At 41.4% G+C, this 15,063-nt stretch overlaps 1 protein-coding gene across 1 annotated transcript in view; it reads right to left on the bottom strand.

Annotated features, from left to right (window-relative positions):
• Nucleotides 1–15,063, bottom strand: part of COL1A2 (collagen type I alpha 2 chain) — a 35,793-nt gene that overhangs the window by 3,251 nt on the left and 17,479 nt on the right. The window contains 24 exon segments of the mRNA NM_001003187.1: nt 23–130; nt 255–308; nt 771–878; nt 1,243–1,296; nt 1,443–1,550; nt 1,638–1,691; nt 2,083–2,190; nt 2,864–2,971; nt 3,667–3,828; nt 4,808–4,861; nt 5,715–5,768; nt 6,153–6,260; nt 6,357–6,410; nt 6,508–6,561; nt 7,269–7,322; nt 8,294–8,347; nt 9,045–9,152; nt 10,780–10,878; nt 12,142–12,186; nt 13,172–13,225; nt 13,501–13,554; nt 13,705–13,758; nt 14,235–14,288; nt 14,683–14,781. Of these exon segments, the coding sequence (NP_001003187.1) occupies nt 23–130; nt 255–308; nt 771–878; nt 1,243–1,296; nt 1,443–1,550; nt 1,638–1,691; nt 2,083–2,190; nt 2,864–2,971; nt 3,667–3,828; nt 4,808–4,861; nt 5,715–5,768; nt 6,153–6,260; nt 6,357–6,410; nt 6,508–6,561; nt 7,269–7,322; nt 8,294–8,347; nt 9,045–9,152; nt 10,780–10,878; nt 12,142–12,186; nt 13,172–13,225; nt 13,501–13,554; nt 13,705–13,758; nt 14,235–14,288; nt 14,683–14,781 (1,863 nt within the window).

Genomic DNA, 15,063 nt, shown 5'->3' with positions numbered 1-15,063 from the left:
TATTTCCCAGAATGATACTTACAGCAGGACCTTGGCTACCCTGAGAGCCACGAATGCCAGCAGGTCCGACTGTACCAGGTTGCCCAGTGCGACCATCTTTGCCAGCAGGGCCAGAAGGACCAGCAGGACCCTAGAGAAGAAGGACACCAAGTCTGAGTGAGTCAGTGAAAATCCCCCAAGGAAGCAGAGGCCTGGGGGCTCACTGCCTGCCATCAGCTCGATTTCAGAGACAAATGTCTCTGAGGTTGACTTACCCTAGGACCAGCAGGACCCACAGAACCAGGTGCACCTTGATCGCCATGTTGACCCTTGAGAGAGAGAAAACCAGAAAATCACACTTTCAGAACATGTGCTGATAAGTAGATTTGTTTTTAAAATTGAATGGGAAACTTTAGTTTCAATGGACTCTGGATTGAGAAAATTGAAAATGTAAAATGGGGCTCTTTTCTCCCATTATGTCTATTATATTCAATTATATTTTTTTCTACAAGCTATTTCAGCAGTGCAATATTAGTCATTCCTCTAATTATATTTATTTTAAGTGGGGTTGAAGGACATTGTTGCCAGGAGATTTTAATATATGTATATTTCGATCTCCCTTAACCCTCACCTTTTTGTGTTGGGATGAAATAGCGTTATCTCTGTGAGATGGAGTCAGCCAGAGAATGGGAAATGAGTATGATGTAGGACATTTTAGAACAAGGGCAGTGAAAATTTGAGGAAGATCATTTTAGATCTGTATACATGCCAGATGTCCACGCCTTACTTACAGCAAGACCAGGAAGACCTTGCAGTCCATTGTGTCCCTTTAAGCCAGGAAGACCTCTGGGCCCCTTCTCACCAGGCTCTCCCTTATCACCTCGAATACCTTGTGGGCCCTGTAAAGAAAAAGGAGGACACATAGGGCATTTGCCTTCCTTTGAAAATGGTGCCCACTTCCCCCACAAATACTGCTTAATCTGTTTACAGAGCTGACTTGAGACAAGCAAAGGTTTAAAAGCCATGTGGGTACTACCTCTATCTATTCCCCTAACCTGCTTTAGTTGAACTCCGTATTATGGCTAGATTCCTGTGCTTATTTCATACACATGAACAGAAGAGATTTGAAATAGAAGAGACTTAGAAGCCTTTGTAGCAATTCTCAATATGGACCACATTTTTTTTTAAACAATATGAATTCTAGCCTAGACTGGACTGAGTCTTCTTAAATGTTAATTTGTGAAGAAATCACCATGTACGTACACTAGGACCTCTTGGACCAACAGCGCCGACGGGACCAACAGAACCAGCAGGACCCTGCACATTGGAGAAGCAAACCAGTACTGGTCAGCCAGGGCCAAGCCCCCCTTCTCCCCAAGCCCCCGCAGTGCCCCAGTGTGGGGAGGTCAGAAGTGAAGCCTACAAAGATGCCAGCATTAAAAGACTGGTATTAACAAACTTACAGGTTCACCACGGTTTCCGTGTTTGCCAGTGGGACCCACAGGGCCATGAGGACCAGGTGCACCCACAGCGCCAACGGGACCAATGTTGCCAGGGTAACCACGCTCTCCCTACCAAAGGCAAAGTGAAGTTTCACATAAAACTGGCCTATATTTTAGTCACTTTTCAGTTGGAGAAAGACAAAGAGGTGTCCTGACCTTGTGTCCGGCTTGACCATCGCGGCCTGGGGGACCATCATTCCCAGGGTTGCCCTGTGAAGATACCACACCAGTTAAGGCACTCGGGGAGGCTCTTCACCTCACCTCACCTCACCTCCTCTGCCTTACTATCCCCAGGCTCAGTAGTGAACCCCCTGTCAGACTGTCAAAAGATAGTAGGAACAAGAACCTGCCAACCTAGTTTTTGTAGACATGTTTTTAATATTTTGGCCAACTTTGAAGTATACTATTTAAAGAGCCATCCCCCAGCCCAAATAAGTTTTCATATTTTCAATAGCAGGAGTGGCCAGTACATGCCAGTGTTATGGAGAAACAGACCATCTCATTCAGACACTTGGAACAAGAGGAACTCTGCTCAGGATATGAAGTTGCACACAATGGAATTCAGCTCTGTTCTATTATACAAACCAAGTGTTAGACTCACATCACGACCAGCTTCACCAGGAGCACCGTTGACTCCAGGCGCACCCACAGCTCCAGGAGGACCACGAGCCCCAGGTGGACCAGCAATGCCAAGAGGTCCGGGTTCACCCTAGAGGCAGAGAAAATTAAACAACACTCCTCCCACTGGACTGAGTGCAAATATCACTCTCCCCAAAATGACCCTGGCTAGGAGATTCCAGTTTGAAAAGAGAAAGTATAGTGAAAGTGAATGGACCACAAAATGGCAAGAAGTATCATTGGTGTTATCCTGACCCTCATCCTACATGGTCAGATAGCCAGCTTTAGGCAGTTTTGGAATGTCACTCTACTACGTGAGCCTAGTTGCATCCGATATCCCAAATGAAACAAAATCATAAAGTTGAGAGAGTTTATGGAGATGAGATGATTCCTAGTTGCTGTCATGTATAAGATTTAATGGAATGATTCAGAACTTTCAGAGCTTCATTCTTCCTACAGGATAAATGATGCCAGCATTTCATACTGCAGAGGAGTAAATGCAATTAGAGCTTATATAGTTCTTAAGCATGTAAAAAGAACAAAAATCATTCTGCATAATGTTAAGCTGGATCTTTATAGCGTGTGTCTAAGTAAGGTGGTATTAAAGCTTCTTAGATAAGTGACATGTGATCTGTATAAAGAAAATGCCATGAATAAAAAATCTTAAGTGGAGTTATTCAGTGATCAATCTGTCACATCTGAAGTGGCAGCTTTTAAAATCTTTTATTATGTTAATGAGCAGAAGAATGGTGTCAAACACTTACCACGGATCCAGCAACACCTGGTAGACCACGCTCACCCCGAGAGCCTGGGAGACCCAGAATGCCAGGAGCACCAAGGAGACCTTGAGGACCTGGTGTGCCAGGAGGTCCCTGAACAAGAGGAAAAATAATATTACTGGGTAAACCCCTAGATGATAATACAGGTTGGCTTGATAATTGTAAGAATAAGCTATTCTCAGTTTAGAAAAAGCCTAGTGACCTTCTTTTGGGAAGATATATCCTTGGATATCTTGTCTCCAGTAATGACAATTACAGCTTGGCAAGTATATTTCATTATACCTGGTTCCTCCTAGAGACCAGTTGAACAACACTGGACAATATGTGGTTGAGATTAATGAAATGCAATAGAGTTTTTATAGAATTTATGCCAAGAAGCAAATTTTGACTTTGGCCTCTAACCGAGCTAGGTCTAGTAAAGGACATTGCAGAGTAACAATAATTCTGGACAATGCATGTTTAAGAAATTGGTAGCTTCCTGAGACTGATTCATTTTCAATAGGAGGGCCATGGCTATGGGATTCTTTTCTAATCCCAGGACCAATAAGGTGCCTTTCTGATAAAACAGTGAGTTCCTTCATTTATTGCCATCCTTATGTAGTGCCTTCTAAGCAACTGCTGAAGCTGTGACACCTCAGTAGCTGCTGGACAGATTTCTTGGCTCAGTTGAGCTCTACTTGAAAGCCTGCAATACTTATCAACAGATATATGCCACTTGAAGATCTGCGTAAAGGCTTTATTTTAATTTGCTATAAGGTATTAAGAAAGAGGAGCTTGAAATCACTTACAGCGGTACCAGGCTCTCCAGAGGGACCCTTCTCACCAGTAAAGCCAGGGGGACCAGAGGCACCTGTTTCTCCCGTTCGGCCAACTGGACCTTGGTCACCTCGAGGCCCACGGAGTCCTTCTTTACCAGCAGCACCAGGGGGACCAGGAGGGCCAGTGATACCCTGGGAGCAAATGACAGAGTCATTTATTGTCTGTTAGTCATTACAGACTTGGGGATAAAGCAGCTGAGGCTCTAGAGATGAAGATGCAAACAGTGCGAAGCAATGAAATGACATCCTGGTGATTTGAGGGGACCTATTTAGACCTTGTCACATTCCTTCTAATGGAGAGAAGCAACAGCTGTCCTCCTTCTCCTGAAGCTGTAATAACATGACTAACTGAGGCTGAGGCTATGGCAAATGTCTGTGAGGAGAGGAAAGGCTGTGCTCCCGGGACCCTGGCATCTTGGAATTCGAACTATGGTGAGGAGAGTTAGTTGTATATGAATGAGACTTTGGGCTTGGGAGGACTCTGGCTCATCCCTTTTTGAAGAAAGCCAATACTGGCATTTTGTTCATAATTGAGGAATCACATATGCTCTCAACTAGGTTTAATTAAATGCCTACGGGGAATGAAGATTTTTCTGTTATGAACCTGTAAAAGGATTCCAAGAAATCAACATCTTTGCTATTTTTTTTCCCTGAAACCTTAACCGGAAGACTTAATCCTTAGTAATTAATTAAATTCTCTTGAGTCCTGACAGGAGAGTCTGAATCAGAATTGAATTAGAGGCCAAACCACCTTTAAATTCAGGAACAATTATACCTTAACAACGGAGGCAGAATGTTGGCCATAAAGGGTAATTAGATATAGAAATATCTGATATGTGACTAAAACTGTTCTGTTTTTTATTTTTAACAAAGAGACCATGCCCCTAAAAGGGAACTTGTGTTCACATGAATAAAAGCCTCTTATGCTGATCTTATAAAATATAATTTGTGATGATTCTGCCTTAATGGTTCAGGAAAACTGATTTCAGACCAGGAAAGTAATAGCAAAATATTAGTAGGATGCTTCCAAGAGAGTTTCCTACCAGCTTCCTACTAGAGGCAAAGGCCTATTGGGTAGAGTAAATGACAGATTTTGAAATGATTTACTTACAGAGGGTCCAGGAGGACCAGTCCGCCCAGCAGCACCAGGGAAACCAGTAGCACCCTAAGAATCAAGCACATTAAAATTCCACAATCAGTGCCAACTCTAGGGATTTGGGTGAGATGGAAATTTCTCCTTCAGCTAGTCCTCAATACACATGACTGAGGATGGACCACGGAGTAGGCAGAGGCAGCCTCATACAGGGTATTTTGTAACAAGGACCCCGAAGACCCTAGATCTCTGTACATGCATATTTTTCATAAAGGCTCTAATGTTCTGTTTTGAAATGCTATTTGTCAGCATGATGGTTCTAAGAACAAGATAGTAGGACACGAGGCTCTTATTACACATTGTTGTGTATTCATTAATAAGTACCTTAACCACCTGGCTGGGCATGAAGGAAATGGACACTGGATAAGTACTTATGTTTACAGAGGAGGGTACAACAGAAGACCAAGAGTATTAATTGCTGTCTGAGGAGAGCAGGAAGGAGTCAGTGCAGTTTATTCCTAGGGAGGTCTGGGTCTTTAAGGAGTCAGTGTAACAGCACTGGGTGCCAAGAGAAGGGGCATGGTTGGGCAGAAGAAGGGGGGGGGCACATCAGCAAAAGGATAAAGGGTACCAGAGAGATTATTTTTACCCATTTCACAACTAACCAACCCAGGGTTAACTTTGGTTATGACTTCAGGTAAGGTGGTAGCAACCGACACTGCACTGAGTTCCAGTTGGGATTAAGTTAATATCCCATGACCTAATGGTAACTTCAATATCAGATTTTCTCTGAAAAACATGAACTTGGATCTGAAGAGTCTCCTTGTTAAAGTTTAGGATTAACCCAAAACCTCCAAGCTTTCAAGTTGTTTTCAATAAGATTCTAAAGAAAGCAATGTTAGCAGGGTCCATTATAAATACTCACAGGGGGGCCACCATCACCACGACTTCCAGCAGGACCAGGGGGACCATTTGGACCCTAAAAGGAAACAAAGAAAAAGATGGGGTCAAACCACAAGACAATGCTTATTAATGTTTATTTTCTCTTCAAAGGCGTTAGTTAGTCCCATGTCTATTAGGAACAAATCCAGAAATTAAAAACGATTATCTGTGTCATAAAATAAATGTCCTGACTTCAGTGTTACCCACCTCATGGGGGCTACCAAAAAAGTACGAGGATACAATGTTTATGAAAAGTTTACAAATTATAAAGTGGAATGCAAAGGTTAATTCTTATTTTTTAAATCACCTTCTATCTAGTATCTTCCTGGTATACAGTAGGCACTTGATTGATGTGTGTTGGATTACAAGATTTCATGGGTAACGACACAAGCCATGTTGACCACCAATGAATTCAACTTACAGATGGGCCGGCAGATCCAATGGGGCCTGTGGGACCAACGGGGCCATTTTCACCCTTGGGCCCTTTGGTTCCTCTCTCTCCCTTAGCACCAGGTTGACCAGCAGCACCCTGTTAGAAAGGAACAGTTGTGGTCAGGTATTGCAGCTCACTCTGCTTGCCAGCTTGGGATGTTTTCAGATTAACCTTCATCCTAAGGATACTCACAGCAGGACCAGCAAATCCATTGGGGCCAGCGGGACCAACCTCACCACGTTCACCCTAGGAGGGAGAAGGGGTTTGAGAACATCATGGCAACCTTAGATTCATTAATGTCTAAAAATTATGAGTGTCCCAAATGGCCCAGGTTTCTACTTACAGGGCTACCACGAGGACCAGCAGGGCCAGCGGGACCGGCAGGACCAGCTTCACCCTGTAAGGGGACCAAAGATGAGTTTGTTAATGTGCTTCACATTGATGCTCAAAGAGCAGGTGGGGAGAGGAATCAGTGGTAGACAGTAGGCTCTTGTCAGAGTTTGGAGTTGTGTCAGAAGAGAAAACTAATGCACATCTCAGGGAGTGAAATAAAAGGGATTTTTACTGTGCTTAATGTTGTATTCATTTTGGGGGCTGAAGTGGTATTGGTCACAGACTTGCAAAAACACCATAAATCAGTGCCCACAATGCTAGGAGGAGGACGTTTTAATTTTTAGATGGACACAGAGCTGATCTATTTGCTGCAATCTGTGCAGTACAATAAATAAGGTCTATTTTAAGTGGACTGTTCGATGCGAAATGGGCACACTATGTATTTTATTGATTTTTTACAATTGAAGGCTTTGAGGAGGCTTGGTGCATTAGGATATTGTTAATGGGCAACAGGAAAGTCTTTAAAACAAATGATAGGGATTAAAGTATAGATCAGATAGTTGGCACATCTATAGGAAGGGAAGGAGAACTTTAAACACATAGCATTTGTTTCCTGCTGCCCCATCACAACAGACAGGTTTTTAAATAAGTAGGCTTTATACGGAGTCATAAAAATGAATTGCTGGGGCTCTCCGGGGCTAGGGCAGGCAGGAAATTTTAGATACTACTATTGGCCCAGAGAGTGGCAAGTCCAGGAAAATGAACACTTACCCGGTCACCAGTGGCTCCGGCAGGACCAGGGGCACCCATGGCACCAGGAGCTCCCTGGTACCAAAAGGAAATGAGTCTTGTTAATAACACCCCCAGACCAGCCAAAGTGATCCTTGCCATTCTCCCAGCCCCCTGACTGTGTTTATACAGTAACCGAACACTCTCACTGCATGCTCTGGGTGTCCTTCAAGAAAGCTTTCAATGTACTTCTGTTCTAATGATCAAAACTCTTAGACGCAGCTCTCTGGAAGAAGGTACCTCAGCGATAAAGGTGATAGAAATGTGTAAGTCAAGGGCAGGTTAGGAATTGGGGAGATCTGAACTCTCTGCTCTTGTCAAATTCCCTGGAGAGCGGCAAATGAGTAGGCTTGTTTGAAACTGCCAGGACTGTGTGATTCAGAGAAAGGACTATTATCCATGTGCCAAAGTGAGTTATCAGGTCTGAGGGAGGTGAGAAGGAGGACCAAGGTAGCCGATGGTATGGAAGAGCCACGTTGCCAATGCTCTAGGTAAGGTTATTATACCTTTACGGGATCATCTTTGGCATCTCCATGGCATTAACTACTAATCACGGGGGCTGCTCTTTGAGTGATAAATTCTTAGGGCACACATTTGAATAAATAGGACCTTGTTAGAAGTTCTGGCTTCTTAAAAAGTAAGAGTTAGTTTTTTTGTTTGTTTTTTTGTTTTTTGTTTTTTTCCCCGAAGTCCTATAATAACTTAAACAATCAAAGTTCTATTAAACCTAGAGATTTCAGTTTAGAATTTGTATTTGGTCGAGTTAACACTAAGGAAGGTAGAAAACTCAGGTTATGATTTCCAAAGGGATAAGATCTTTCTTTTGAAACATGTGAAAAGATACTACTTTTCACAGATCCAGAAAGGAGAGGGCTACTCTCACTAAACCTGGATCCTTCTTTCGTCAGTTCTATTTTGGAAAGCTGCTCAACTCAAATCAAGTAAAAGGTGAAAAAACAACAACAACAGTAATCTAAGTACAAACGAACAAACAAAATTCTACTCACACGGGCGCCATCTCTGCCTGGGTTACCAATTTCGCCTCTGAGACCGGTTTCACCCTGAAAGTATAAAGCAAGAGCAACTTTTTGTTTTCTGACCAAATTTTTGAATCAGAATTAATCTGAAGGCTCCTTTATTTTATTTTATTTTATTTTATTTTATTTTTTACAGAAAATGTTATTCACCTTCAGTCATTTAATATTTACTAATGTCCCTATTACTCTACAGGATGTTGAATGGGAAAAAAATGTAAGGAAAAAATAATTCAAGGCTCTCTCTAGATTACTGCTAAATATTCTTTTCTAATTTCCATACACTCTCCTGAAGCATAATCAAGCAAGGTACAAATTCATGCGGACAGAATTATAAGGCAACATCACAATGGGCTTCAGTGCCTTATCACTCTTATGGCATAACTAATGCAGCAGCACGGTTGACAGCTGTTCAATATAGCTTCTTCCCATTAATTAGGGCAGGATGAGGCATTATTGTTAGTGGCATTAAAATGAGCCTCATGTATTACTCAACACCATCTGTTTGCGTGAAATTCCATGGTAGCAAGGAATTTTGCCAGATTAGAGAGTTTAGAAATGCGATGGTGCTAGGTGGCAGAGGGGAGCGCACAGAGGTGGACAGCGAAAGGCCACCAGGCCACCTACCAGGAATTGCAGCAAACACACAAACTGGTCAACCCTGTGCAGCCCTGTTTTGCTCCAGTTCAACCACACGCACGGAGGCCCAGCACTGAGAGGGTACCTTTTCTCCCTTGCCTCCAGGAATGCCGGCAGCACCCCTCTCTCCTGGGAGTCCACCGGGACCGGACGCGCCAGCGGTGCCCGGGGCGCCAAGCACGCCAGGTTCACCCTTGAACCAAACACACGTGAGAGCCATGATTGCGGTGGCCAAAGAAGAAGACTCGTGAACGATTCCAATTTCAACATTTAATAGATCGCACTCTTGCCTGCTTAGGGACACAAAGGAAGGTTATTGAAAAGAAGGGCGCCTGTCCCAGAAGGAGGTGCCGTTAATGACACCGTGGGCTGAAGAGCAGAGAAGGGGGAGTGGGGGGCTGTGATTTTTCTATAACCTGCTCCCGGTCGTCTTCGGGCAGGCAGGCAGGCGTGGGAAAGAAGAGGCTGGGACAATGCGGGGCAGAGAGTGAAAAATGTTTGCCCACAAACCTTTCTTAAGGATAAGTCTCTTAGCCCACGCAGGAAATATGGAGAGAAACCTCGTCAACTGGGGAGATGTTTACATTTTAATTTCCTTAAGAGTGGGGACTATAGCATCCACTTTATATGAAAACCCCACCATTCCACACACTTCAAACCTATCGACTAACTTCTAAGATAGAACTCTCTGAAAGTGCTATCCTCCGGACGGTGTTTACTTTCTCGCTTCCTCCCGCCCTCTTAGCTTTTGACATTTTTTTCTAATATCCTTCCACCTACCAAAATAGCTTTTTGCACCTAATCTTTACTTTTTTTTCCCTCCCCTCTTGAAAGTTAAGAACCAGCAGTAATAGGAGTTGCCTTCTCTTTGCTGTGGTTAAAGTCATCTGTTTTTCAGAAATGTGTCTAGAAAATTCTACCTATTTTAAAATCTAAACCACAGATTCTACTTTGAAACTCAAGTTGTCAAGCTTATGTTTGGGGGATGAATGTACTGTCCGGTTAACTTTTATCTCCCTCATTAAAATTCAGACTATGAGTGGGAAAAATAAGAGAGGTGACAAAACATGAGAGACTCCTAACTCTGGGAAATGAATAGGGGGTAGTGGAAAGGGAGGTGGGTAGGAGGAGGGGGTGACTGGGTGACAGGCACTGAGGGAGGCACTTGACGGGATGAGCACTGGGGGTTATGCTGTATGTTGGCAAATCAAACTCCAATAAAAAATACATATTAAAAAAATAAAGCTGGAAATATATATAAAAATTAAATCCAGACTACCTTTGGAAATTTTACTCTCTGAAGCAGGATGGTGAGAGGGTGAAACTTTGTTCCCTAAAAATAGTGTCCAAATGTATGTGATGTTTCTAGATGAAAACTAAAGTATAGGGGCACCTGGGTGTCTCAGTGGTTGAGCATCTGCCTTAGGTTCTGGTCATGATCCCGGGTCCTGGGATCGAGTCCCACATCGGGCTCCCTGCACAGAGAACTAGCCTATGACTCTGCCTCTCTTTCTGTGTATCTCTTATGAATAAATAAATAAAATCTTTAAAAAAAAAGAAAGGAAACCAAAGTATAAACCATGCAATGACACAAGAGTAAAAGCCCATACTAATTCATTTATGTGTGTAGAACACTGGGATTTTCCTTCTTTTGGAATAATTCAGGTCCACTGGAATCAAACAGTCATTTAAGGTAATGGAAATCATCACAGAGTTGGAAATAAAAAATATCTGAAAAGCAATTCATTTACTATTGGAAATGATCTAGTTACTCTAGAGGATAGTGGGCCAAAGCAGCGATATAGAACAGAAAATGTTACCTTGTTTCCATCGGGCCCAGGGGGTCCAGAAGGACCTCGGCTTCCAATAGGACCAGAAGGACCAGCAGCACCACTTTCTCCAGGGGGACCACGCTCCCCCTGTGAGAAAGAAAAAAGAGAGAAAGAGAGAGAGAGATTAGAAGAGTTGTACTGTTCACTTTCAGAGATACCATTTTACACATCAGAGTTTATACTTTTTTAGCTTTTGAATCCTGGTTTTGCCATTAACAAATTATAATTTTTTCCCCTTAATTTCTCTAGTAGTAAAATGAACGAATGGGATGAGATAATCTCTAGTCTCATTCAGCTTTAATGTTCTGTGGCTACAACTCCAGAATGTTTTTCTTCTAGAGTACAATATTCAAATTTGGAATTAATTCTTTTTTTTTGTCTTTTTGGTAATAGATTCATAGGTAAAAATAGATGCCAGTTATGCATGATATTCATAGGGAAAGATTGTGTCATTTTATAATAGCAATGCTAGGTATAGATAGGATTAGACATTCTCATATCTACCCCCCTTTTAATAATCCTATGCAATAGGATTATTGTTATAATATTTATAGTGATGTAATAGTTGATGTAATAGTTATAATATTTAACAGGATATACATATATATGTGTTTGCCTGCATGTGTATACCTACCTATCTATATTTCTCACAATTGCATAGAAATATCACCATGAGAGTTTATTCCTTGGTCCAGAGTATTTAACATGTATGCAAATAGTATTTAACAGTCTGCATTGCAACTGTTTCAAAGGCCCTTGTTATACTTATGGTTCTATGATACTAAATTTGTTTGGGCATCCTAGATATATGGTAACTAACCATATAACAGGATACTTGAGGGGCAAACTCTGTGACCACACAGACAAACTAAATCTGTTTTTTTTTTTTGTTTTTTTGTTTTGTTTTGTTTTGTTTTTGTAAGAGCAAATTCATGGTTTCAGCTTTAGACTTTGAACATCAACACACATTGCAAAAATCGATTTTGAATCTTAGTAAGATATTACCTTTCCTTGGCTCAGGTTGAGCCACTTTCACAAATATATCATACTTGTCTACATAAATTACTGAATATAATACATATATTATAATCACATATGTATAATGTATATATGTATAAGAAATATAAGCGTTTCTTATACCTGTGTGGGTTTGGGCTAAGAAATATGAATAATTAAATTTAAAAAGTCTACTTTCAATTTAGAAATCAAATGTTCTCTACAGATTATGTTTGACTGCAGAACAATATCAGGAATTTGTCACAAGGTCATCAATAGCTTTTAAGAGAAAGCACTACTTGTTTTAAAAACACATCGCCAGAAGTTTAAGAAAGTTAATTAAATAATACTTACTCTTGGACCAGCAGGACCAGGAAGACCAAATTCACCAGGGAGACCCTAAGCAAAACACGATAAGAGATAAATCATGAAATGTATGTATGTTCTCGAGGTCCACTTATGATTATGATATTTAGGTAAGTTTTGAAATAGCCAAACAAAGCCAGCTAGGCTCTAGCTCCCTGAGTGTATAAGTATAGGGCTATTAGGAGCAAGAGAATTTTCAGGTGTATATAGACAGATACAAAAAGTGAGAATTCCACTGATATCAAAGATATTTCTATGCTAGAACATGGTATCAGGAAATTTAGGTTTCCATCACTTAGTCTATATTACTTTAAAAAAATGATAAAACAGACTATCTCATTTGATAATATAAATAATGATAGACAATATCAGACATTGCCTATTTTTAGTTATATAACAGACTGCTTTCTTAATAGAAATGATCATATTCTGCACATTACCTAGTTAATTGTATACCCAAGTGTATCTCCTTTATTACTGACCAGCTGTCTCCTTAATGTGCCTCACTGTTGACAAAGGAGACCAGGCCACAGAATGTAACTGAATTGAGGCACATTCATCACAATTACCAGAGAAAATGACTCAGAACTCCTGCCCTGATTGTGGCTAGCAGTGTCATGTCTGAATGCCAAGAAAAACATTAAATGCAATTTTTCAGGGTCTAGTTTGATGGAAAAGCAGTGCATTTACTTTTTCACTATGGGAAAGCAAATAATTTGCATGTTAACGTTACCAAGAACAATACAAAAAGTAAGGCCATTAAATGGAATGTTCATTGATAATATTTTCCTTTCATAATGCAGCGTTTCATTCAGTTTTTAAAACAAAGGAGTTGTTATTCCAAGGAGCATGAGTAACTGGGTGTATTCTCTCCAAAGTACCAACGTAAGTAGAACACTATCATTAACATATGAAATACGAAGTTTCTTTTTACATATTATAATTGCACTGCACTAGGGCATTCTTTATGGGAGAAGTCCCAAGTTTCGATAATTCTACCATCACTTGTTTTACTCACCCTTTCTCCTGGTTTGCCAACTTCACCAGCTGTACCTGCGGGGCCAGGCAGACCCTAGATGAAAAAAAAAAAAAACCCACAAAATCTCAATCTTCTGGCTCTCTTTAGAGGATTTGAGAATGACTGGGTTTTTCTGGATACTTTTTGATATCGACATGGTCACTAACTATTGTATGCTATTAAAGAGTCACACAGAAGTTTGCCTTGTAAAGGTGTATCCTTCCTTACGTTCTGAAATCAGGTTCTGTGTGGTGGGGGAAGAGTTCTATGGTGATTTACAGCTGGATGATCTGACCAAAGGCAATGTTCTGTAGTTTTAGTTGACTTACCTGGAAGCCTGGAGGACCAGCAGGACCCTGTTCACCTTTTCCACCTTGGACACCCTGAAAGTAATAGTAAAAACAGCTTAAGTAGAAATGTATTGTCACCATTGCTGTCTACCTATATAACTCGTGGACTGGAAAAAGGAGATGGTCATTTGGTAGGACTGGATTCATTTGGGCAGTAGGAACAAGAATGGGAGAAATACTCACTTGTGGTCCAGGAGGTCCCTGAGCACCATTGTTTCCATCAGGACCTGGAGCACCCTAAAATATTTCACAGAAAGGCTCAGGGTTACCTGTGAGTCAGACAGTTTCAGAAGACTCGAAGCTTCGTGCATTACTTTCTCACCGCTTATGCTCTTTGCATGACTCATTGTGGGTCCCCTGCCTAAATACTAGCTTTTGGTATGGCTTGTGGGAAGTCCACGGATGGAGAGCAATTTATGAAGACTAGAGAATGCATACTAGCATATGCATAGCTTTTTAATCACAGAAAAAATGAAATAAAAATCAAATGAGCCCATAAATAATTTTGACTGAATATACATTCTGATTTGTTAGAGCTCACCGTCTTATAAGTGCAGTTTAAAAAGGAAAATACATTTTGTGATGGCATAAAGGATCCTTGGGGATGGCATTTTGAAAAGGGGATGACATCATTATATCAGATGGCCTCAAAGGATGTGTGTTTCCTAAGTGAATATGACATAGGCAGATAACACGACAAAGTCAGCACCTACCCGAGCACCAGCAAGACCAGCATGACCTTTATCACCATTTTTGCCAGGATCACCCTATGATAAACATTAAAAAAAAAAAAGTCAAATTAACCATGAAAATTTTGAAATGTTACTTGTTTTTTTTTTTTTTTTTTAATTCTCTTTCTTTTCTAAGGTTCCTAGTCTTTGAGTTCCGTTGGCTAAGGCACAATCCATCATCTTGCAACTCCAAGGACAAGAAGGTACACCTGTGTCCTCAGAGGCACAGACTCAGGAGATGGATTTCTAGCAGGTGTGCAATGATATATTGGAGATCAATTATGTGGTAGGTGGCTCGCAGTTTTCTGCGTTGAAAGGGACCCCTCCTCCCTATCTTGAGATAGAATGGACTGAGGGCAGGAGAGAAACCAAGTTTTAGTGAAACGTAAGCAAAGATGTGCCAAGCGAGAAGAGGGTGCGCTGTTCTTACAGTGGGGCCTTTGGGTCCAGGGAATCCGATGTTGCCGGGCTCTCCTCTTGCTCCCGCTGGGCCAATTGGTCCAGGCCTGCCATCAATACCAGGGAGACCCTGAAACCAAAGTTTATTTAAAGCTCACTCAGCATTGCACAGGGTCTCTCGACCTCACGCTGGTGAGGCTGCTGTAGGATGAAAGAGAATCATTTTCTGAATGCACAGAGCTTTCTGGTATAAAGTGTCAATAAATTATGAATCCATTTTCCTTTTCTAAATAGGATGTCAGTACACACACAGCCAAGTCAATCTCGTATGTGTCCAATCCCCTCTTTCCCCTCCCTTTCCATACCCTCATCACCCTCTTCAATTTCCCCTGCCATGTTTTTCTTTTTCCTT

This window comes from Canis lupus, chromosome 14, assembly GCF_011100685.1.
Source record: "Canis lupus familiaris isolate Mischka breed German Shepherd chromosome 14, alternate assembly UU_Cfam_GSD_1.0, whole genome shotgun sequence".
Lineage (NCBI taxonomy): Eukaryota > Metazoa > Chordata > Mammalia > Carnivora > Canidae > Canis > Canis lupus.
Note: the sequence above shows the minus strand (reverse complement) of the source record. Positions and strands in the feature narration are given on the sequence as shown.